At 35.6% G+C, this 26,283-nt stretch overlaps 1 protein-coding gene across 1 annotated transcript in view; it reads right to left on the reverse strand.

Annotated features, from left to right (window-relative positions):
• Window positions 1–2,473: 2,473 nt before the first annotated feature.
• B4GALT6 (beta-1,4-galactosyltransferase 6) overlaps window positions 2,474–26,283 on the reverse strand; it is a 57,166-nt gene continuing 33,356 nt past the window's right edge. Inside the window, exons 4-9 of the mRNA XM_081263626.1 lie at window positions 23,565–23,689; window positions 17,630–17,746; window positions 8,728–8,915; window positions 6,588–6,710; window positions 6,228–6,329; window positions 2,474–5,731 (exon numbers count right to left, since the gene is read on the reverse strand). Coding sequence (XP_081119752.1) covers window positions 5,584–5,731; window positions 6,228–6,329; window positions 6,588–6,710; window positions 8,728–8,915; window positions 17,630–17,746; window positions 23,565–23,689 — 803 coding nt within the window. The 3' untranslated portion in view covers window positions 2,474–5,583. The remainder of the gene's footprint in view (window positions 5,732–6,227; window positions 6,330–6,587; window positions 6,711–8,727; window positions 8,916–17,629; window positions 17,747–23,564; window positions 23,690–26,283) is intronic.

Genomic DNA, 26,283 nt, shown 5'->3' on the forward strand with positions numbered 1-26,283 from the left:
GTGTGTGTGTATACATAAAATTAAAGTATCACTGTAGTGACACTTGTATATTCATACTTACAGCAATACAATTCACAATAGCCAAATTATGGAACCAATCCAGATGTCTATCAACAAATGAATGGATAAAGAAAATGTGGTATATATGCACAATAGAGTTTTATTCAGCCATAAAGAAAACCAAAATTATGTTATTTATATAAAAATGGATGGAACTTGAGAGCATATGTATGTATGCATATACATATATGTATTATATATATATACACACACATATATATACATATATATATATTACATCATTAAAAAAGAAACAAAAGACCCTGATTAATATTTGCCACATTTCTTCTCATTACTATACTGACAAATTTTAACTATGTACCTTTGCCAGATTTATTAATTGTTTACATAATTTCATATCATCATCACTGACTCAATTTCCTAGAATTCGAGAATGCAGCATCATTCTTTAAATATTATCCAGAACAATTTGCACAAAAGAAAAGGTGGAAACTGACTTAATATGAACCATGTTTTTGTTCAATGTGAGGCACTGCGCTAAGTGTTCAATTAGGGTTACCTTGTTGAATAATTTCAATGATCTTCCAGTTGTTCCTATCAACCTAGATTGAGAGAGCAGGAAACAGAACTATAAAGCTTTCAATTTTTACTAATTTCTCACAGATAATGACAGGGGAATCCCCTGAATTCAATTCAAATCAGTCTAACTCCTAAGTCTTAACTTACTATTCCAACCTCACCTTCCACGGTCCTCCTCAAAGTTTACTGCAAATTGTTAAGGCCCATTGCCAAAGAACATTTCAACTACCCTTCTGAAACATATACCCTTCAGCTATACATTTATAGCTGAGAAATATTACATGCCTGGAGAAAAGCTGTTCAATAAACACTGCATTAGTGAAATACAAAACCGATGTTTTACATGGGACACAAACCAGCACCTCATTAGATGGCATGCAGTTTCCACTCCATAGGTTCTGAATGAACAAAGGTGGTAAATACTAGTAGATAGGAGTGTTTGATACTGCTTAAGATCCTCCAAAGCACAGAATCTCACTGATGAAACTGGGAAGATTAAATTAGCAATGGATTTCAAGTCTATCAAAATGTTATAGGAATGTGTTAAGAAAGATTCAAGTTTTATTTTTCAAACCATATATTTTTCTTTTAATTGCAGAACAGATGAGTGATCACTTTTTTTTTTTTCCTGAAAGTCACTTACATCAAGAAGAATAGCACATGGTCCTTAAGAGCCTTCTCCAAAACACATTTTTGTCTAGAATATGCTCACAAACTTTAATACATGTGTTTAAAGAATATATATAAGTGTGTGTGTGTGTGTGTGTGTGTGTGTACATGGTTATTATATTGAGTTAGCCTGTTCCATCAGAGGACATATTAGTACCATATACAGGAATCTAGGGCAGACTAACCTAATTGAATTTTATGATTTTAAATGATTAAGTGACTGAACTATTATAATTTAACAACTGGCTTTATGTGTGATATATAGTGGTCATATCCTTATAGATCACGCTATGCAAAAATATTAATAGTACTTAGAAACAGTAAGTTGATAAAAGTCATGATCTCACAATCTAGCCCAAGTACTCGTCTTTTAAATCTAGACTCGTATTTTCAAGATTTGCCTTAAAGATCTTCTTGACTACTGATAGCTGAAAAATGAACTGTCCATAGTTAATGTCAGCTTAGTTTTCTGAAATTTTGCAGGGAGAAGAAGATTTATGTTTAAAGTGAATTCTTAAATATTTGCCTTGATATAACAGATTACCAACTGTACTAATGAAAATATTAGTCTTTTTTGACGTACAAGCTATGATGTGATCGCTAAGTGTATTTAACTATGGCTGCTTTATACTCATGTTGCAACCCTAAAGTCAACCAAGACTGTCATCAATAACTCACTGGATATTCAGGAAAACAAACAAAAATCACCAGCTAAGCTGGGGGAAGGGGGAGTTCCTGAGAGAAAATAATTACATCATCACACAAAGTCTGTAGAACATTATATTTCATAAAAGACAATAATAAAAAAGTACAAACATTTCCATGAGAAGCAAAAAAAAAAAAAGAGTACAAGAAATTAATAGCATTTATTTCAGTGCATTTATGTAGAAGCCTTTTATATCTTAATAAATAAAATAATTTTAAGTACACTTCCTCTTTCTCATAAATACCATGGTCACTTGTTCTCTTAGTTGGCATACTTGCAAATCCAAGGCAATAATTCTAGAATACTATTTATTTGAAAAGTACATACAGGAATATAACAGAGACAAGCAAAGGCTAAATAATATGGCATTAAATCTGCTTTCACTTATAGGGATCCTCCAAAAGGAGTGTATTGCATTGGATACTTTTCCATTTTGTTTTAAAGTGGATATCAATATTGTGGCTTGGACACAAGTGTAAGTTTTTAACACACAAATGACTATCTTCACTGTGAATTAGATATAACATCACCACTGTGTACACCTTTCCCTTTTCTCTTCTACTGACAAGCCCATTAATTATGATTCCTCCTCTAGTAAAAGGCACTATATAGTTATACAGAAGTGCCATGGGAACCCTTAATATGTCTATGTCCACAGATAAAGGAAATATAATAGATACGTTATCAGATGATGTCTTCATAATTTCAGAAATGTTTCAATTTGCTTGACTTGATTTGTTTAGAAATGACATAATACTTTCAAACAGACATACCTAGCATTGCACCCGATACAGAATAGGCAATCAATACATATTCATTAATAAGTCTGCCAAACATACCATATAGAAGAGTGTTTGCATTCACAATTATTTGTTAATCTTTAGGAAATAAGTTCATTGTCATACAATGAAGACAACTGGGCAAAATCTCTTTCATTCTTTTCATTTATATGGAAAACATATAAAGGTCACTGTTTATAGCCAAAAATAATTTTAGGTCTGTACTTAATATTTACATCCCACTCCTAAACCAATATTAATGTCACAAGAAAATAAGGCAGATAGTATAGAACTGAGTTCTCTAAAAACTGTAAAATAGGCATCAAAATGAAAAGATGTTTTTGGACAGCCACATTAAAATGAGAAAAATGTGGGGCTGGGGATGTGGCTCAGGCGGTAGCGCGCTTGCCTGGCATGCGTGCGGCCCAGGTTCGATCCTCAGCACCACATACAAACAAAGATGTTGTGTCTGCCAAGAACTGAAAAATAAATATTAAAAAAAAATTCTCTCTCTGTCTCTCTCTCTCTCCCTCTCCTCTTTCTTTAAAAAAAATGAGAAAAATGTTTCCCTAATAAGACTCAGAAATTATCTTGATTTTGCCGACCTTTAAAATATTTGAGTATTACTGGGTTATTTATGCTCCTATATCCCTACTATCTTGTTAGTGGTCAGCAAACATTTGTTATCATTACCATTCTGCTTTCATTTCATCCAGTTTAAAAAATTATGTTGGCTTGTGGGAAGCAAAATGACCAGATACACAAATTAAATACAAATATCTTAATTTGCAGATTTTCACTATTTTGAGTACCACAAAAAACTACAAGATAAATATCTTGAAAATATTTCTAAGAAATCAATATGGGAAATCTGTTTGGTATCATTCTAGGCTATCAGTTTTCTCAAAGTATAACAATTCTGATTATTTTATGACTTGGCTTGTGATCATTTGTATTACCAAAACTGCCACAGAAAATGACATTTGAAAATTAACTTGCAACCCAAAATAAACAATCATATTTCTGTTTTAGGTGAACAACCCACAAAACTAATATGACCCAAACATTTCTCATGTGTAGAATTCTATCATTCTTCATTGTTATTGAAGATTCACTTTATAATAGGTACACAACTTTTTGTCTTAAATTTGTGAAAATACACAGGCCTGGTGGCACATGTCTCTAACCCGGGGAACTCTGGAGGGCTGAGACAGAAGGAACCAAAGTTTGAGGCCAGCCTCAGCAATTTAGTGAGACCCTCAGCAACTTAGTGAGATCCTGTCTCAAAAATCAAAAAATAAAAAGGACAGGGGATACAGTCCAGTGGTAAAGTTTGACTGGGTTTAATCCAGTAACCCCCCAAATATTGTAGGATATTTTAAAGAATCTACATAACTGACAAGTTTCAAAGTAAAAATATTGTTTGGTTTTTGCCATGGAAAACTCTGCCCAATTTTAAGATAAATATACTTGGTATCAGGTAGTTGGAGCTGTCTTCAGAAGTGTCATATTACAAATAACTGATAATGCATTTTAAGATAACTCTATTAACTTTTACTTTTAACAAGAAAATTTTAGTAATTAACACCCAATTTTTTGAAAATGAAAAAAAAAACAGTTTGAATGAAACCAGCTGACATTAAAAGGGTCCTTTTCAAAAGTGAAATTCTACAAGTCTGAGAATTAAAATTTGTTTTTTATCTAGTAAGCATTTATATTCATAAAAATAGAACATTTAATTTCTTATCTAATAGTATAACTCACTTATATAAGTACTGCTGGGTTTTCCATAGCTCATTCTTGAAAAAGAAAACTAATTTTTAAAAAATGAAGATACTGGGTTTTTTTTTTTTTTTTTGGCTCTTCTGAACTAGAAATAAGAAACTGCTATTCATTATGAATTAAAAAAAAATACAGTGTATAAACAACCTTGGAAACATTTTTTGAGGCACAAAATCCCTGACACACCAGAGGTACATGAAAGACATTTAACAAAGAGGTCCTTTATATCATGTCACATCACAACTTTTAAGATTTTCTTGGTAATACTCATGCAATATGCATAAACAATATGGTTGTGATTTAGCAAAATCTGATGAGATTGCAAGCAAGGAAAAAAACAGGTAATCCTGGCAGGAAGAAAAGCTTTTTAAGTCCTTTCTTCTTTCCCTTTAAAGCCCTACAAAAGCTGTGACTTCTTCCATACGAGAGGCTGGAGACCTAAAGCTGAAAACTAGTATAACAGTTTACTGTATTAATTTACTGTCAACTATTGACAGTTCCTTCATTTCACACAAGGTTTAACCTTTGTTTAGTGACATCAATTTACAGTGTTTTATTTTTTTTCCATGCAAATAAAAAATGTCTATAAAAGTCCAAGGAAAGCATAACCAATTACATGCAAAATTGTAACACATCTTATTTCTCAACAATTTGAACACATTAATTTACATCACATATGTACAAAGTATGTTTAAACGGAAATAAAAGCATTCTCTTGAATTAAATTATAGATTTCAGTATTTAAAAAAAAAAAACTTTCTCTTTGTGGGGAGCTCTCTCAACTTCCAATCTCAAGCAACGGCTCTGGTTTCTGCAGTGCTCGCCATGGGGTGTGTCTTGAAGTAGAGAGGAGGAGTGTGATTCGAAGTAGAGAGGAGGGGTGTAAGAAGGATGAATGTATGTAATCCCACACTGTAAACATTGAGGACTGCTGGCTCTTCTCAGAGATCAGGGCACTGAGACATCCAATCGCTGACCTCCACTAAGAGTGCACTCCAAGTTTATGATCCAGTACTGTGGTCTACCCTGCCATGACAGCTACTTCTTTTAATAGTCTTCAATTGGAGCTAACTCTGGCATGAGGTTCACAGATATATTTGTATACAACCTATCAACCAGTATTTTTGGCATGTATAATAAATTGTTCAACCCATCAATGTATTGACGCTCCTTAGAATACCTTAGTAATTTATACCTACAGTGTGAAAGGAGAAAAAGAAATAACAGAAATATGTTCAAAAATGGAAAGCTGATGTAAAATATAATTCTAGATTAACTTACAATTAAAGCTCTTTATAATTTCAAGTTTTTATGAATAATTAAAAATCTCTAAAACATTATTCTAAATTAGTATTTTTACTGGACCAAAAAAAAAAAAAGCCACCTAAAAAAATTATTTTGCACTCTTACAACTTAGACATCCCTGAAATAAAATGTGTTATTTTATGAAATGGAAACACTTTTAAAACAAATAGTTAACTTAATTCCTAAATATAACATATCTGGGTTCTTTAATATAATGTAAAAATATGTGTGTATGTATAATTCCTTTTCAAAACAAGCACAAAAAGTGCTTTCCTTCCATAGAGAATATTCTCTTTGGCAAATTTTTAACCTGCTAAATGTTAATGTTAACTTCATACATTAAATACCTTTAAAATGTTGGTATCTAAAGATGACAATTAACTTACCGTCCTAAAAACTGGACTTCCCCTCGATGGTGATGAGGAATAGACTTGTATTTTCCTAGGTCTCCCTCTGGTCTGGTTACATTATATCCAGCATAATGAACTCTATAGTACAATATAAAAATGCATAAAAATACATTTTGTGAGTTCAATTTCAAAATAAAAAATATGCTGTAATGTGTACACTACCATAATTTCAGAAGGTACTCTTAATGAAATAAGGGAAGAAATGCAAAATATGATTTAAGAACTTCAAAATTTTTCCATCCCAAAGAATTCTTTCTTGAAACAAACAAATATGATTTACCTAATAAAAATGAAATTTAGAAATTCTATTATCAAGGAATTTGTACCTCAACATACCTGTTCCAAAGGTCATCATCTTCTCCTCCCCATCCCCAGAAGGCATTAGGAAAACCATTGATCTTTCTAAACTGTTCCACTGTCAGTCCACTTACACCACCAAAAAACTCTTTATATGGCAGACTAAAAAAGAAGCAGAACACAGCATTCTATAAATGAAATCATGAGAGTTTATCACATGAGATCAAATTTTCAGTCTTTCATGTGTTTCACAAAATGTACCTGTATCTTCCAAATAAACAAATAGGCAGATGAAATTGTATTCTGGAAAATGTAAACTAATGAAATAAGAACATGTGTTATGTTAAACACCAAATAAAACATTTGTGGCAACTGAAATTCAACATTTAGTATCATTACTTTATATGATTCAAAACTGTGTTCAAAAAATGCATGATATTTTCACAAAAGCAAACTTGATTAAATACATTCATAACTGTCAATGCAATGTTACATCTTTCTAAACTAGTAACACTTTAAAAGTTAAATTATTTACTTATCATATAGAACAGCATAAATATAAATTTTTAAAAACTCTTCCAGAGATACCCCAAGACAGTAAAAACAACACTAACCCTAAAGACACTACCTCAGGAGACCCTACAAGGCCCCCACAAGAGCTCAGGGTGTCTTGAAATAATGCTGGTGGGAGTTCCACAGAGCCAATGTCCAAGCAGTGCTGTCTTCTCCATACCACTTGGACTGTTCTTGCCCAGCTAGTGGTTTGGAGAAAGCCAAAATCATTGAATCTAATATGTGTATGCTTACTGACATGTATAAATCAGCAAGCATATCAATTCTATTAGCTGTTCTGCTGGAGTAGAAATACGCAATTGCGTTACATACACAATGGGTAAAGATTCGAGAAAATGAGGGTAAAACAGAAAAACTAAAGGCAGAAAATGGAGCGACATTTTTGTAGTATTTATCTTAAACTATCCAAAGTAGGAGAGGTTCTAAATATGGAGGACCTAAGTTTTAAGTTCAGCAGGACCAGAGTGTGATCAGCACTGTGGGCAGGGATGCTGCCTCAGGCTTCTCTAGACTCAGTCTATACATGTCCAGCCCAGGCCTGGACCTGCCACCACCTTCCCTATGCTACTTTCCAAGGGATAGGAATATTTTGTTTATCAGCAATTGATATTTTCAAGTATTAAAAAATAATTTAGAATTTTTAGCTTATATGACCTTTACGGTATTTTATAGTGAAAACAGTTATCCTGGAACCCATCTGATTCTAGCAGGCTAACCAAATTCAAGTTTCCCGAAGAGCCAAGAACCACATCATCAACTCTGATGGCCTCTCCCAAGGTTACCCAGAACCTGAAGTTCAGATATAGCACTAAGAAGGAAAAGGTGTTTCTAATGACAGTGGGAGGGAGAGAGGGAAATCTTTCTGTTCTGATGCCAATCCATGGGCTTGTGTCATTGAGACTTTGTGTCTCTCTTTATTCTGTAGGTTGGACACCAGCCAAAGCTATGATGCAGGCAACATCTTCCCTGCTCCAGGCAACAGACTTCTATTTTCTCCATTTTCATTAGCCAGTGAATATTATGATCTCTTTCCCAGATTAGACCTGATTTCTTTGATGTCAATTTAAGTTACTCTCACAGCTCTAAAAAAATAACTTCACATTTTAAGGTATCTCCAATCAGAAAATGAAAATATTTGTTTCTTATTATTAAAAAACTAGTCAAGAATCTGTGATTTAGGAAGAAGATACACTGCAGAAGAAAGAACTATCACAAGAGGGAGGTGAAGCAGAGGCCAGCATGCTACACCTAAATGGGGCAGGCTCTGGGCATGTGTGATTCCACAGAACAGCCCTACAGACAGCTGTTCCAATGAAAGGGAAACCAATCTTCAGAGGTCCAGGTAACTAACCAAGTCCTGCAAGTCTGAGAACCTAAATTTAAATCTACATGTGCCTGACTGCTAGGCTCTCCTTTCCCCCACACAGCATTCAAACTCCTACGTAAGGGAGGTGCCCAGATAGATGACAAACTACTCTACATCCTGGTTCCCTAAGAGGACAGGCTGGAGTTAAAGATGTTATTCTCAAGCTCTCTGATTTAGGTGCCTAATGCTGCTACCATTTCAATGCAACAACTGATACGGGGAAAAGTGCACACTACTTACATATACATGTATTTATCCAGCTTTGCTGCAAAGTGACGAGGCATTTCACCACATCCATAATAGTTTCGGTCATTTTCAGGTAGATGATCCACATCATGGAAGATCACGCAGTCCCAGACGTTGTCTTTCATGGCCTCCTTGAAGCCCACGTTGAAAAGCATTGCACGATTAAAAGGTTGTGTGCCAGTCTTGAAAGAGCAGAGAGAAAAGCAGAAATGTACTAAGGCTTTGTCATCTTTTTCCTATAGTTTTCTAATTTGTTGACTCGTAGGCAAATAACAATAATAATCAGGCCCCAACCAAATAGATAAGTCACGATCATACATCAGGATTTTTAAACAAAGCTAAGAGTCATGTTACAATGGAGATACATTCTGAGAAATGTATCATTAGATGATTTCATTGTTGCATGAATATTGCAGTGTACACACAGGAACCAAGCCAGCTATGATGTCACCAGGCATGTAACCTTAGGGACCATCCCTGTGACCTGCTGCTGACTGAAGGAGCACTACGTAGTATATGACTTACACGATTATTTTATACTTTGGTAACAATACTTAAATAACTGTTATGATCTAGCCTATTGGTTCAATGTCATATTTATAATATAATTTACATTTCTGCTTTACACCAAACACATTGAGTCACAGATTATGACCAAAAAAAAAAACTTTATGTTTTATTTTTTAGTGACACTTTCCATATGCCATCAATACTAAGGCAGGAAAGTGAAAGCAACTCAAAAGGCAGTAACCTTTCTCTTCTCCCTATATCAAAAGCCAGTGAGGTCAAACTCTGCATTACTAATGCTTACAATAGAACCAAGATCATTTTAGAGACAAAAACATCATAATGTACTACATAAACCCAGCTTCCTTTATTACAAACATTTTCCTTTATTAGAAAAAATAATAAAGTACATAGGCAAGAGTTTATTTTTTTATTATTCTTACTTATATAAAAAAAACAAGAGCATTTTAATGGATAAAATATAGAGATTTATTACACAAAACCCAACTTTGTATATTATGACCATTTTCCTTCACTTAGTAGTGAAAATATATTGAAATGTACTGGCAATAAAAAAAGGTATTATCAGCATCTAAAGAAAACTAGGGTGCATTTATTAATGTCTTAACATTTCTCAATTCTCCAAAATATAAAAAGAAGGTTACGACAGAAGTGAATGAGACATGAAAACAGAAAGGAGATCAGCAGAGTAAGTGAAGGAAACTGGGTGGAGAGAGGAAGGAAGGTTGTAAAGGGGGAGGTGCTAACAAACAGACACTGACCAAATTAAACTGTTAAATTGTGTGCATGTGCAAATATGTAACAACAAATTCCGCTATTATATGTAATTATAATGTACCAAATAAAAAGGAAAATAAAGAAATAAAAGAATTGATCTTAATGACACACACTATTGCAGTGCCTCGAGAATGGGAAATTACTCATTTTTAGTCCTGGTTCTTGCACCAACTTGGGGTCACAGAAATCACTGTATTGGGCCGTAGGTGCAGTGGTGCATACCTATAATCCTGGTTCTGAGACAGAAGGATCAACAGTTCAAAGCCAGCCTCAGCAACTAAGCGAGGCCCTAAGCAACTCAATGAGATTCTGTCTCTAAATAAGATATAAAAACCTGGGCTAGGATGTGGCTCAGTGGTTAAGCACCCCTGGGTTTAATCCCTGGTACAAAAAAAAAAAAGAAAGAAAGAAAGAAAGAAAAGAAAAGAAAAAGAAATCACTTTATTTCTTGAAGCCTCTTTTTCATCAGTGAAATGGAGAAAATAAAAGGGAGATAATTTATAACATTACTTGTACTGGTACCTCGACGTTGGCTTAAAACTATTTTCCTTCAAGATTTAAAAGTTTGTTTTTATTAAATGTTGGCATAATACTTTAAAACGCTTGTAATAAAAATAAGTTCCATGTTTAACCCATCTTCATCAGCCAAGAGTAATACATTTCAGTTCTTCTAGCTGTTTGTTCTGGTATTCATCTCCGTATTCTGAGGTAATGAGAAACGTGGCTATTTCTTGCCTTCTTACCATGGAGGGAGAGGAGGTAGACACCACGACTGCTGTCCCTCCCTCCAGTCTCCCACTACAGTTAGAGCACAATTTTTTGTTAAATCAAGAGTTTACTACTAATTAAAACAAATTAAAAAAAAATTGTAAGTTGAAAAAAAAGCTTACTTTATTAGAACTATGTAAATATTTCTTTGGTAATGAGTAAGTTGTTTTCTTTGTTAAGCTAAGATTAACTATTATTTTCTGTATAAAAGGCCCCATAGATATGCCCTACACTTATTAATAAGTGATGCAATCACAGAAACACATCAGATTATCTCTCAGCTCCTCTCTCTCTCCCAAGCTCAACTCTACTACCGTCATTTCTTGCTGGAAGTTGGACTAGGACCATGTGTGACTACCATCTGGGGCTTCTCCTTCATGCCCTAGATCATGCACATCTTTTACTCGGTTTGCTTAATTTGCTGAGGCACAATGTATAGTAACTTTCTAAGTAAGAGAGCTTGGGCAGGGGGTAAAAATGTGTGTTTGTGTGTGTTTGTGTGTGTGTGTGTTTAGCCAAACAGTGATTGAAAATGACACTGTCTACCCTCACACCTGGGTTGGCATTTTGGGTAAAAACTTCTAGGTTGACAGCATGTGCAAGGTCCTAGGCTTAACCCCCAATATCACCCCCACCCCACCCCCCCCAAAAAAAAGAAAGAAAGAAAAAAATTAGGTCAAAAATTACTTTGCCCTAGAATTTAAAAAGCATGACTCCATAATCTTTTAGCTGTCGGCATTGCGAATTGTGGATCACTGGCAGTCTGTTCACCTAGCATGCATGAGGTACTGGGTTCAATCCTAAGCACCACATAAAAAAATAAAATAAAGATATTGTGTCTACCTATAACTAAAAATGAATTTTAAAAAATAAAATTCCTACGTTTCTGATTGATTTGTCATTTTTTCCTATAGAACCTTTTAAATATCTTCCTTTTCATTTTTATTCTAAAATTTCAAAATAACATGTTTCATAATGGATCTACACTTCATTCATAAGTGCGTGTGGGGTCTCTAAAATCTAGCTTTCACGTCAGGAAAATTTTCTTATATTTTTTTCTTTGATCACTTCCTTCTACTACCAAAAAATTTCTTTCTGCTATAGTTTTTCCAGAATTCTGATCAGTGAGTGCATAATTATCTCGATCTATTACAAATCACAGGGGCTTAAAAAAGGCTATGGCTAGAGCTCAGTGGTAGAATGCTTGCCTAACATGCATGAGGCCCTGGGTCCATCCCTCCAGCACAGGGTAGGGGGCCACAGTCATTTATTATGCTGACTGCTTCTCTAGAGAGAGAATTCTGGGAGCAAAGAAGAGAGCTGCATCTCTATTCCCAAGTGCTCAGGGATTCAGTGGGAAGACTTGACTCAGGCAGGAGGATCCACTTCTGAGGCGGCTCACTCACATGGCTGGCGCAAGGTTGCAGGCAGGTCATTTCTTCTTCAGATTATCTGAGCAAGACATAACAGCTGGCTTCTCCAAGAGCAAGTGATCCAAGACAGCAAGACACAAGCAGTGCTGTCTTTTATGACCTCCCCTCAAAACCCACTTCCACAGAATTTGGTTCCTCAAGCAATTCACTCTTACTCCCAGACCCTCTTAGAGGACAGTTATCCCCAAAATATACAGGTACTCTTAGATCCTCCTCTTTTCTTACCCTTGGGTTCAATCTTAAGCATTATTTTATCTTCCAGCTGTTCTGTTCAAAAATTTTTTTTTATCACATATTTTATCTTCAAAAATACTCTTACTCTGATTGTTCTTTATGATGTCCTGTTTTTGATTCAGATTATCTTTCATTATCTTTCCTTTGGTCTCTGTAGATTCTAACTATGAGTTGTGTTGACCCTCCCACAACCTTAAGGATCTTCTCTGATTATCTCTATTTTCCATGCTCCCATTATTGGTTGGTTTTATCTCTATAGTGGAAGATTTCTTCAAAAACTGGGACCCTTGGCTGCCTAACCATGTTGGAAACTAAGGCACTGCAAAACTAACAGAATCTCCACTTATGTACCCAAGGATTGTTTGAAACCCCACTTGACCCACACCACATACACCCCTAAACCAAACTAAAACAATTAATCTCCACTGCCCTTCTTCCAGCATCCTTCACATCTGCTGCTCAGCAAAGAGCAATGTCCTTCCCTGTGCAAGACAAAACCTGGGCATCATGTCTGACGGCCCATCACTCACACTTCATGTCTAACTTATCAGCAAATAATAACACTTTTAAACCAACACAGCCCAAACCTGACTGCTGCTCACCACTACCACAATAGCCCAAGTCATCATCCTCTCTCCTACCTGGATGACTACTCAAGTTTTCTAACTCCTCTCCTTGTTTCTGCCCCGTCCCATTTGTAGCTTATTCTCTACCCAATACCCAGTGTCATTATTTAAAAACACTAGTTCAATAATGTCATTTCTTCACTCATAGCCCACGGCATCTTTTACCTGACACAGAATAATTGAAGTCCTCACCCTGACCTGATTATTAAGCCCTTCCATAAGAGCTTTTCACCCACTTTTCTGACATCACTGGATGCTATGGAGACACTGACCTCCCAGAGCAATCCACATGCTAAGCTTCCTCCAGCCCTTACCTGCTCCTTTACTTTGTATTATTCAGGATGCTCTGAGCTCACCTTCTCAAAACTCTCTAGATAAGGACACACCTCTCCCTACTCTCCTGTGCCCTCCATCCACTTGACACAAAATTATCTACTCTTTCCTCACCAACAGAATGGGACCTTATCTGGTGTGAGCACCGCAGTACCCTTTTTGTTGAATGAAGGAGAACGGGCTGCAGGGAGGTGACAGTGATGAGCTGCCCTGTTCCTTTGGGGACCTCCAAATATTCGATCTGGAATCTTCTTCCTGGGCCTAATCTATTTCTCTGATGAAGTCACCACCACTCATGGCCTGCCCCAGTTGAAGGGTAGAGGAATTCCTACCCGACAGCTGGCCTCAAAGAGTTAAGACAGGGGAAAGACCTGAGGGTCCCTGGCATCAGCCTGCAGACTGACTTACCACTGTGTTTAGGCCCCGCAACACAGCTGTGTCAACAGTCAGGAGCTGCTCACAGTTTCTCTAGAGGATAAACTCCTCATTTTGTATAGAATACAAGAGAGTAAACACCTAGCAGTGAAAGCAAAGCCAAGAAACTGGGGATTCTCACTGTTTTGTAATCAGACTTCTAAACCATCTCCTCGCCACAGCCCAGGACTTCAGCCTATTTCTCAAGAGCAGAGGTTTGACTCCATTCTGGTCACAATCGACCCCTACAAGAACCTGGTTCTCAACATTCTCTGCTTCTGGGGAAGCGGTCAGTTCCATCACCTACTCCCAATCTCTCTGCCCCTGTAGTTTAAAAGATTTTTTTCTTTCATTTCCATTTTTGGAGTCTGGAAAGGAGAAGAGGTAAACCCATTCACAATCCTCCTTATTGAACTCGGGTTTCTGAGCTGCTCTTCAATTTCTTAGCACCTCTCCTGGGCATCCATCCAGCAAAAAAATAAAAATAAATAAAAAAATAAATTATTCTTCTACTTCATGAGTAGATATGTGAAGATATTTCTAGTCAGAACCACACATTATCAAACATGTGGTCCTGAATTAATATTGATCAAGGCTGAGATTCAGGCTTAGCTTTGAAGGTAAAAGTATAGATCTTAGTTGTTTTGCAAAGATGTCTTCTTTGCATACACAAAATATACCAAGTAATGATGAATATGCCTTGAAAAACACAAAGACATCTATGTTCTGTCCCAGTACATGATGGGGAATAAAGTTAAAAAAAAAAAAAAGGAATCTCACAATTGGTAATACTGACCTAGAAATCCACAACTAAGGCTGACAAAAAAGTAGTGGAAAATTCTGACTTTTTATCAAGAAGGTAAATTTTCATAGATGGGTTGTTACATTAAAAATTACCCAGGGGGCTGGGGCTGTAGCTCAGTGATAGAGTGCTTGCCTAGCATGTGAGAGGCACTGGCTTCATTTCTCAGCACTCAACATATAAATAAATAAATAATAAATAAAGTTCTACCAACAACTAAAAAAATATGTTTAAAAATTTAAAAAGTACCCAGACATGATATACAACATTATACACAAATGGAAGAAAACTTAAGGATGATTTCCATACACAAAAATATGTTACACTAAATACCAACTACTCCAGAGAAGAAAAGCAGAGGAAAAAAGTTGAGGAAGTCGGCTGGGGTGGGGGGGCGGAGGGCAGATCTGGAATCAACCAATAAAACACAAAGGAGGTGGGCTGGGATTGTGGCTCAGCGGTAGAGCACTCGCTTAGCACGGGTGGGACTGGGGTTCGATCCTCAGTACCACATAAAAATAAAGGCATTGTGTTGAGTCCATCTACACCTAATAAATAAATAATTAAATATTTTTAAAAAACACAAAGGAGGAAAAACTAACTTAGGAATAAAAATTTGAGTATCTGCTAACAAAAAGAAAAAAAATAGCAATATCACTAGACTACTTTGTCTATTATTCTATTATTTACCTATAGAAAAACAGGAAAATAAATCCTAGCAGGTCCCTTTGACAAGCAGATTCAAGAGAACCGAACAGATTGATCAGAAAATAGACCTCACAGATGATACACGTATGTTAACTCATTTTCAACAAAGGTGCCAATGAGAAAAAGCTAATCTTTTCTGATAAACAGTGATAAAATAACTAAATAGCCATATATTAAAAAAAATGGGGGTTGGGGATGTGGCTCAAGTGGTAGCACACTCGCCTAGCATGCATGAGGCACTGGGTTCAATTCTCAGCACCACATAAAAATAAAAATAAAGATATTGTTTCCACCTAAAACTAAAAAATAAATATTAAAAAATGGATTACCATATATATGCCCTATATACCATATATAAAGATTAACTCAAAATGGAGTAGTCTAATTCAAAGAGCTACAACTATAAACTTCAGGAAGAAAACACAGAAAATCTTAGAACACAATTTCACAAATACAAAACAAAAAGCATAAGTTATAAAAAAAAAATTGAACTGGACTTCATCAAAATTAAAATCTTTTACTTTTCACAAGACACTGTCAAGAAAATAAAAGGTCAAGCCACAGACTAAAGATAAATAATTGCAAAACTTATGTCTTACAAAAGACAGTTGAAAACACAAGGAGTTCTTACAAACTCAATCAGAGGACAATCCAATTCTAAAATAGGCAAAGATTTAAAAAGAAACTTTCCAAGTAATATACCCAGATAACAAATAAGTATATGAAAAGGTGATCGACATCATGAGTCATGAGGGAAACACTAATTAAAACTTCAATAAGTTACTACTACAGGTACTCTAACGTGCCAAGTGCTGGCAATGACATAGAGCAATTCAAAAGGTCAGTGTACATGAATATAAATTCTGATGCATCACACACAGATGAGGTAACAATGTTAAAAGTGGTATAAGCTGGCAAAGAGACCTGGTCTTCAAGTGTTATCACACCTTTTTTTAGATTTTTGAAACATGATTTTATGCACATTTAGGAGGAACACAGATTAACTAAATTCTTTCATTATGCTTATAATTCACAGCCTTTAAACAAAGACACAGACTATAAAATCAGGTCAAGATCATTTCAATTCCTTGTAAACCATGTTAAGGGAATATTATTTACTTAGCTTTAACAATATCTGTTCAAAACATTTGGAATAAACTTTTTTGTTTTGCCATTATTTGCTAAATCCACTCTTTTCTGGTTATTTCTATTTCTAAAAGAATCATGGAATCTCTGAATTGGAAGTAATCCTGGGCATCACATGGTTTGGACCTCTATGCAATGTGTGGCTTTTTGACCTGTCAGTTCACTGGATGCCTATTTACTTGTCAGCTATTGAGATGTGTCTATCCACTGGAAAGGCTAGTGCTCTGCTGCTAACGCCAGGCTAAACAAGGTTAGCAAATTAAATATGTATGGCTCTAACAGAGACAGACCAAATTCCTCTACCAGGAAAGATGACTTTCAAACAATACAAAAACAGAACAGCAAATGTTCAATGTACACCACTTTTTTTTTTTTTTTTTAAGGATTAGTACCTGACTTTCATTCAGGTGCCCTTGATTACCTAATAAAGTTGATTCATTATTAATTTTCAGGGTTAGCCAACAACTACTCCACAAAAATCACAATAAAAGACCTTATCCTTCATTTTCTGTATTTAAATTCAGAAAGCAGAAATGCTCTTTCAAAATTAAATACTATGAATGCATCTCAGGTGATCCTAGAGTGCCTCAGTACAATGTGGAACAGGACTTTGAGTTACATTCCAGTGTGCACCCACTGAGTCCAGAAGCAATACACAAGTTAAGCACTCATGAACAGTTTGCATCAAAAAATAAGCCATTTCTCAATTATGTGAAACTCCACAAAGTTTTCAGGAATAAACAAAAATCATAAACCTAATGAACACATAAAACTGGACAATAGTATGAGTCAAAGGAATATTAATCCTACAAAAATCAGCTATACAGTTATTTGAAAATAATGGTATGACAATACAATATTTATAATGTCATTAAAATATACCATAGCTATCATACTAAAGTCAAACATAACTGCTTGTCAATTCATCTGATCATGTTAAAATTATTACAAGAAAATTATAATAATTACAAGAGAAAAAAATCCAAAATATAATTTTATTTAACTGTAAGACCAAATTATTTGCATTACCTCATTAATCATAGCTAAACATTTTTAATCAAGCCATATCTAAGAGTTTAAGTTTTGAAAAATATTAACATTTTGGCTATTTTGAAAAATTTTCTCACCTGTTCAATGACATAAAAGGCAAATTCCAGGCGCTGTTTCTGAAGCATTGGAATCAGATGTAAGAAAAAAATTGGGAGATGTTCATGGCGATTACGGAAAGGAATGAGAACTGCCACCTTTAAAACAAAAGAGTCACAATTGTAAATAAATACAGCAGCAAATCCTGGAGGTAAAGATAAAACAGATCCTTAAAATTTTCTGATGGCTGGGCTGGGGTTGTGGCTCAATGGTAGAGCACTCACCTAGCACATTCCAGGCCCTAGGTTCGATCCTCAGCCCCACAAAAAAATAAATAAATAAATAAAATAAAGGTATTGTGTCTGACTACAACTAAAAAATAAATACTTAAAAAAAATTCTGATGGCTTCAGACTCATACCCTCGTGAATGTTCTCACCAGACGGAAGAGTGAGCACACACACTCACCTCATGCTACTTATGGTTTTAGGAAGCTGGGAGGTACAGACGGGCTCTAAAGCCATGTAAGAATTGTGGTCTCTGTCCTACAACATCACGGAAAATTACTGAAAGATTTTAAGAGAGTGAAAAATTCAATTTTGTCATTACCAAGACTCCTGCAGTGGCAGTATAAGGAGCAGACTGGAGAAAACCAAAGCTGGACTCAGGGAGCCGGTTAAGAAATGAATGCAACAGCTGAGGCAAGAGGGAATGGCAGCTTGAACTAAGGTGAGGGAGGAGGAGAGGAGAGGTACGTGAGTTCTCAAAACATTTAAGAGATAAATTAAGAGGATTCAGTTATGTTGCACATGAGGAGTGAAGGAACGGGGATGTGGCAAGAGTGACTTTGAGGTTTTCAAGTTCATAAACAAAAAAATCTTGTGAAGGACATTATGTGAAGTGAAAAATGCCAGGCACAGAAGACAAAAATCTCATGCTCTCATCTGTGGAGCCTGAAAATGTTGATCTCAAAGAAGAAAGAACAGTGGTTACTAAAAGTTAGGAAGTGCGGGGGGGGGGGGGGGGGGGAGAGGGATAGAGAGAGGTGAAAATGGGTACCAAGTACACTTAGATAAGAGGAAGGAGATTTATTGTTCTAGAGCGTAGCAGGATGACTATAGTTTGAAACAATCAATCATGTATTTTATGATGAACTGGGAAAAAGGAGTTTCTAGTCTCTAAATACTAAGAAACGACAAACATATAAGGATATAGAAATGCTAATTATCCCGATTTGATCTTATGTATTGCATACATATTGAATCTTCACACCATACCCCATAAATATGTACAGTGCACTACAGAACGCAACCATATCTAATAGGACCACAAAATATACATTGAGTTTGACAATTACTATTTTCCACTTAATCAAAAGGCACAAATTAAGCTTTTGATACATTTGTAAATTTATTTTAGTGGTAGCATAAACAGTTTAAAATACAATTGGCAACAAAATTATGTTAAAATGTTAAGCTTAACAAAAAGGATCTGACACCGTGTACAAAAAAGAAAGAAGTCTGTCCTGTATAAACCAAAGAAATTTGCGCTCACCCAAAAAGTAGAAGAAAAAAACATGCATATGAAAACACAAATGGTTTCTAAGTATATCAGTCTTTCCTTTAATATGAAAAAAATGAGCTGGAGATTTAGCTTAGTGGTTGAATGCCTGCATATCATGAGCAAGGCTCTGGGCTGGAGCCCCAGGACTGCCAAAAAAAAATTAAAAATAAAGTAAATTACTTGGAATCCATAAAAAAAAAAAAGTCACCTACATAAAAAGTGTTAACTACTACATGAGAGTAAGTTAAAAATTATCAAACATCACTTACTCAAATCCTCTCTCTTGGACCCAACCTTCGTCATACAAGTTAATAAGTTTTTTTTACAGTTCAGATTTTCCCCCTTGAAAAAAAGCTAAAATGTTTTTTAAGTTACTTTCCTTAGCAATTTCTGAGCTAGGTTGGTTTTATTAAAATCTGTGAATTTTCTAATAAAATTTGGAATTAAAACAAATTTTCTACAGATTATAAATTCTGAAATTATTAGCTTTTCAAAGAATCTAACAGTAAATTATATGTAACTAAGATACCACAGTATCACTCTATATTCTGGATTTTTTAATACAATCTAAACTGATTATACTGGAAAATTATATAAGATCATTAAATCTAGAATTGATTAAAATTTTCCCATAACTAATTAAATTTTACTAATGAATGAACACATGAAAATAATTGAGAATTCCTAAGTTTACAGAACTTTACTTATAAAATCAGGGCAACATTAGATATCATCAACCAAAAATAGTAACATTGAGGCTGGGGGTATATAGCTCAAGGTAGAGAGAGTACATTCTTAGCATGTACTACAAGGCTCAGGGTTCAATCCCCAGCATCAAAAAGGAAAAAAGAAAAACAGTGATATTTATCCATCATTCTGTATTACCTGAATCATAAATGGGACAAAATTCTAAAAAAAGGATCAGGGCTGCTTGGACACTAATGTTCTCTTGTTTATATGATTTTTTTATTGGGTAGGTGGTAGGAACTAAAAAGATTCTAATATTTGGGGCTGGGGATGTGGCTCAAGCGGTAGCATGCTCGCCTGGTATGCGTGCAGCCCGGGTTCGATCCCCAGCACCACATACAAACAAAGATGTTGTGTCCGCCAAAAACTGAAAAATAAATATTTAAAAAATTCTCTCTCTTTCTCTCTCTCTCTTTAAAAAAAAAAAAAAAAGATTCTAATATATGTCCCTGCCAGCACTATTGTGGTTCCCACTCCTATTATATATCTTAGCTCAGGCGCCTATGGACCTTGAGAGACTGCCACAGCAATACTGGCCCAATATCCAAGACACCCGCTCTGTCCCCTCTGTATGGCTGCCTGGACTTGCTAATGTGCTTAAGTGTAGTTGGAATATTCAAGGGATTCCTAAATCAGTTCAGAGGCCACTCTTAATACAGGAAATGATTAGTAAAATAAGGGAAGAGCTTGCCCTTCCTGATTTTGTTCTTGGCCACAAGTTGGCTGCCTACGACATAATGTGAATGGGCTATAAAAGTGCTTAAGGCAAATTATAGCTATTGAAAGGAAGCTACCAAATGGCCACAGTCTATATTAATTAAATACAATTAGGCTAACTGGTAAGTTGAACATAAGGATCAACAAAGGCAAAGTTGTAATCCTTAATACAGTAAATTCCTCAATGAAGCACTTAAAGTACCAAGAACTTTTTTTAAAAAAAAATCTTAGAAGTTAACTGAGATAAAGAAATTACAAATGTCTTGGCAAATTCAAATAAGCTAAATTGATATTTAATAGCAAATAAATGTCCAAATTGTAATGAGATGCCAAAGACTATAAACAATATGCCTAAAGCTAAGATTTTTTTTATTAAAATAAAGCCAGATAGTATCTTAAAAATTCATTTGGCACGCCCCTTGTAGCTGTGCAATGACATTCTCAATAGTTTACAAATTCATTATCTAGAAAAAGACCTCAGTGTTCTGGGATCATTTATTTTAAGGTTTAATAGCCTTTCTTTTAGGACATTCATCCTTCTCTGTGCCCTAATTTGCTGTGTGAGCCATTTTGTTGATACAACCCCAGCGGAGGTAGAGAACATCTGGTCATTGTCTTCTGTAAGAACATAATTTCATCCTCCCAAATCTTTCCTCACCACCTCTTGTTCAAGCATGATTATCCCATTCAATTTGTTCCCACCTTCAAACCACTAATCTTACTGAATTTATGCACTGATTTTATCCTTTCTTATTTTCTCCCAAACATGCTATGAAGAGGTAAGAAAGGTGTCTACCACATAAATTTCTTCCACCAAGTTTTTGTCCCACTTTCAAAACTTAAAGCACATGACCAGCTATGTGCCCTTAAACGACGTGGTTTTAGATGAGGTTAGTTTAGGGCACATCTAGCTATTTGTCACTCAGTCAGACTAGAGAAAGTGATACCCTCATTCTCCTGTGGTATTTTCAGTTCTGCCTGCCTCTTCCTCCTTGTTTCTAATACCTACAGGAACAGTTCCCAAACTGGTAGCACTTGATTTTAAAATGCAGGTTCTTGCCACTACTAGAGTCAGAGTATCTCAGGACTAAGTTCAAGAACCTGCATTTTTACTGAATGCCTTGGGGAGTTCTGAAACAGATGGCTTGGAACCATCCTTAAGGGACCTTGGACTAAAAGTTATATTCCTGGTCTCTGTATAGGTAAGCAGCACCAAACAGTTATCTGGTTCTTTATGCCTATAAGTGTTATAAAATTTAAAATGTATCTGGTATAGACCACAGGCAAAAGGACAATAAATCTCAAGTTTTCCAATCCCAAATTATCACACTAATATGATATACAGTGCCCACCAGAAGGGTACATTATAAATCTTATTCATGTCTCAACATCAACCCTCATGGCATTCCATGTCCTTGATAATTGGGTGTTTTTATTCCATTAGCATTCAATATATACACTCATGACTCAAGTAATAAAAACATTTTTTTTTGCCTAGAACATTTTTAAAAAGTGGAATGTATGTAAATTAGGCTATATTTCATACAGTCAATGAATCTGATCTTGGAAAATGGCATGAGGCAATTATAAAAATAGAATACTTTGCAAAAAAATTGTACTGAAATCCATTTAAGCAGATTCACAACTTGTTTGAGGCAATGAGAAACGTGAGCATTTATTTAATCACTTGTAGCAAAGCCAGAGAGGCATTTATTAGTCTCATGAAGTCAATGCAATAAAACTGTTTTGCTTCTACCTTGTACAAAACAATATGGTCTGCATTAGGGATGCAGATATAAATTTTATGCATTCCTAGACACAAAGAGTTCAAGGTCAATGAAGGCAGAGGATCTTTTTCATGAGTCTAACAACAAATAATTCTATCAATACCAGTGACTTTTTGGGGGCAGGGGTGGGAGCTAGGGACTAACATTCAAATGTTAGAATTCTAATATACAACCAGATATATGAAAAATTGTGCTATATATGTGTAATAAGAATTGTAATGCAAAAAAAAAAGAATACGAATAACAATAAATGTTGGCAAGGATGTTGGGGGGGAATAAATAAAACTTGCTTTCTGAAAAAAAAATGTTAGAATTCTATTAATATTTTAAAAGAGAAGCTGAAAACTATTCCCAGACTAAGGTTATAGCACATTCTTTTAGGATATAATATGACTTAATAACCTGTAGTTCCCATATGAATTACACAAGTGCCATTTCCTACTGAAACATAACAACAATTTCACAGTATTGAGAGAAATTCTAAATCAGGGTTTTCAAAAGTTTTAAGAGCAGAAGAGGCAGACCTATCCCCTTACAGATTTTCAAACAAAACATTAAATAGAATTCTGACATGTCAAAAAACCAAATGCTTGTTCTCTATCTTCTGAAACAAGTGAAGAGTCCAAAGTCCTCCCTTTCAAGTACTGCAGTGACCTATGAGTGGCCTCCTTGGGATTAATGACTCTGAGAAACAACTTGACAATGCTGGACACAACTGAAAATCAGGATATTAATATCCTCCCAGTGAGTTCTCATAGATCCAGGAATTGGTGGGGCTATGCCTGCAGGTCTGTAGTTATTAGGGGCACCTACAGGAGGCAAAGAACTCAGCTTCCCTTCCAAACAGAAAGAAAAAAAAAAAGAACCAACCAAAAAGAAGGAAAAAAATCTGTCTTCCAAGTCAAATTCAAGTGATGTATTTTTTTTTACTGTGGACTCCTAGGGACTGAACACATAAGCATATGTTTTATATGTGCACAGGAACATTTACAGTCTTCACAAGTAACACTGTTATATCACAGTGGAACCGTAAATGCCTATGCATTAAACACTGAATTTATCAACAGTTAATGATATTCTACTATATATTTTGAACCAAGTGCAAATTTTTTCAAATACATAGTAATAATCACATTATTAAAAAAAAAAAAAAAAAAACTCACCTTCCATCTGGGTTTACAGTCCTTTGGCCTCCAGTGACCTCCTGGCTCAATATCCAAATCCTTGGAGAACAACTGGTGAACTTCATCAAAACTGACTTCACTTACATTGACACTGAGGAATCCCCCTAGAAGTCAAAAACATGAAAAATGATTTTAATATTTTTTTTTTAAAGAGAGAGTGAGAGAGGGGAGAGAGAGAGAGAGAGAGAATTTTTAATATTTATTTTTTAGTTTTCAGCAGACACAACATCTTTGTTGGTATGTGGTGCTGAGGATCGAACCCGGGCCGCACGCATGCCAGTCGAGCGCGCTACCGCTTGAGCCACATCCCCAGCCCCTTTAATATTTTTTTTGCCTCTAAGATGCACAAAGGACAAACAATGATCAGTAGGGTGATGGCATAATCTAGTTACTAACAAAGTAAGGTCTACTACTGTTTTCACCACATAATTATTAGTAGCACCTTTCACTTTCAGCTGACAATTCATATGGCCACCCCAAAGAAAGTCAAGTTCTTTATCTAACCTTTTGCTTTTAAGTAATATACTGGATATTTAATATTTTTTTAAAAAAATGTTTTCATGTTGTTATAGCATATTGTTGCGATTTAACAACCATTCAAGTGTTTTAGAACTATTTTTAGGTGTAGCCTTTTCAGCATAGGGGACACAAATGAAACAGTACTTGAGAGTTAAATAAGTAGTCAGATTGAGAGCTGAATCCCAGCTTCTACCGGGACAATAACTTAATATTTCTGCCTGGGCTTCTTCCTCTGTCAGGGAGTGCAGGGATGCCTGTCTCCCACTGTGGTTATATCCATTACGTTAAATACAGCTGGCCCTCTGTATCAGCCAGGTTTCACAGCCACAGATTCAACAATCTTAAATGTTTAAACATTCCAGGGGAAAAAAAAGAATTGCATCTGTACTGATCATGCACAGACTTTTTTCCCTTTAATTATTCCCGAAACAATACAGCATGACAACCATTTACAGAGCATTTCCATTATTTTTGGTATGATATGTAATCTTGTTTTGGTATATATAAAGAGGATGTGTGTACATTACAAGCAAATACTATACCATTTCTATAGAAGGATTTTCATATTTTGGATAGGGATGTTCCTGAAACCACTCCCATCAGATACTGAGGGAGGACTGTGATCTGTGAGATCAAATACAGTGCCAGGTAAAAATCAATAAATGTTAGCAACTGTCACAATTATCTACTGACATTTCTTTTATTTTTTATTTTTTTGGTGCTGGGGATTTAATTCAGGGCCTCTTGCATGCTAAACATATGCTCTACTAATGAGGTATACCCCTGCTACTGACATTTCTTAAGAGGAGATATTTGCAAATACCACTTATTTTGAGTATCAGTCCTCTTGGTCCCCAAAACTGAAAAACCAGGGACTTCTAGATGTTCCTGGTCTAACTAGTGCTCACTCACCAAATTAACAAATATATATTACTGGAGATGCTTTTCACTAATAGTGTTCTAATGTACCCCTTTGAAACAGGAATGAATCTTGATGGAAAAATTTTTTCCTTCCACTCAGTCAAAAACTGATACAGGAAGCTCTGTATCTTTGCCTGAGCATTAAAATAGCTGCATGATCATTATGCCCCTTCAAAGCAATACTGTCCATGGTGTTTCCAATGAAGGCTAAGTAGGATAAAAACCACAGTAGTCTTTTTACAGCCAAACTGTTAATGCCCACGTAGGTACAAATTGCTCTAGAATTCCCTCTGGGCCAAATTCTTCCATCCAAGTTCCTCATCTCATAAAATACAAACCAACCAATGTTGAGGTTTCCCATGTCAAGTCTTCTGAGCCTCTTGTGGCCATGGTTTCACATAAAAACACTCAGTTCCTCTCCAGAGAGCCCCTTCCCTCCTGCTACCGTACATTCTACAATGTTTTTATAATGGCCTCTCTTCCCATTCCATTTCCTTCTGATTAGGCAGGACCATCAGTAGCACGGAGGCATGCCAGAGAGAAGTGATTTTAGTTGCAAATGCCTATGATTCCAAGAGTAAGCTCGGAAAAAAAAAATAACTGCAATCTGCTAATGTTTGCCCGTTCTGCTGACAAATTTACGGTCCTATATGAAATACCACCCTTGAGTGTAACAAGATATATACAAACTAGCTAATCTTGGAAAGGTCCAATTTACGTAATGGAATGAGACCTATGAACTTGGAAAGAAAGGGAAAGTTAAATATAAGAGTGATCAGTCAACACAAATACAGACTACCATGACTCAGCTGACAAAAACAGAATCTAGCACTGTAATCAAATAAAATTCACGCAAATAAATCTGATGCATTTAATAGTATGCATGATTGCTAAAATGATAGTGATTAGGCTAAATAATAAGCAGTTCATGTAAGTAACTGAAGCTGGCAATCTTTATGCACTGTTAATCCAAATTTTTTTTTCTTTTTTCCAGCTTTATTGCTTCAACAGCTGTAATCATCATTGTCAGCAGTTTTCTCCAGCATCATCTGCAGTTTAATTACCATCTTCAATGCACAGGCACTGCCAAATTGAGGGGCCTTTTATCTTTCTCCTCAACAGAGAGGGCTTCCTGTGTCCCTTGCTATTCCTGACGCCTGAGGTGCGTAAGTTCGCCTTCCCTGTGACTGCCTCCCCATCCATACCCCTCAGAGTCTGACAGCAGTGTCTACGAGCTTGTTGCTCCTTGCTCTGAGCC

The sequence above is a fragment of the Spermophilus citellus genome, assembly GCF_964194105.1.
Source record: "Spermophilus citellus genome assembly, chromosome: 12".
Lineage (NCBI taxonomy): Eukaryota > Metazoa > Chordata > Mammalia > Rodentia > Sciuridae > Spermophilus > Spermophilus citellus.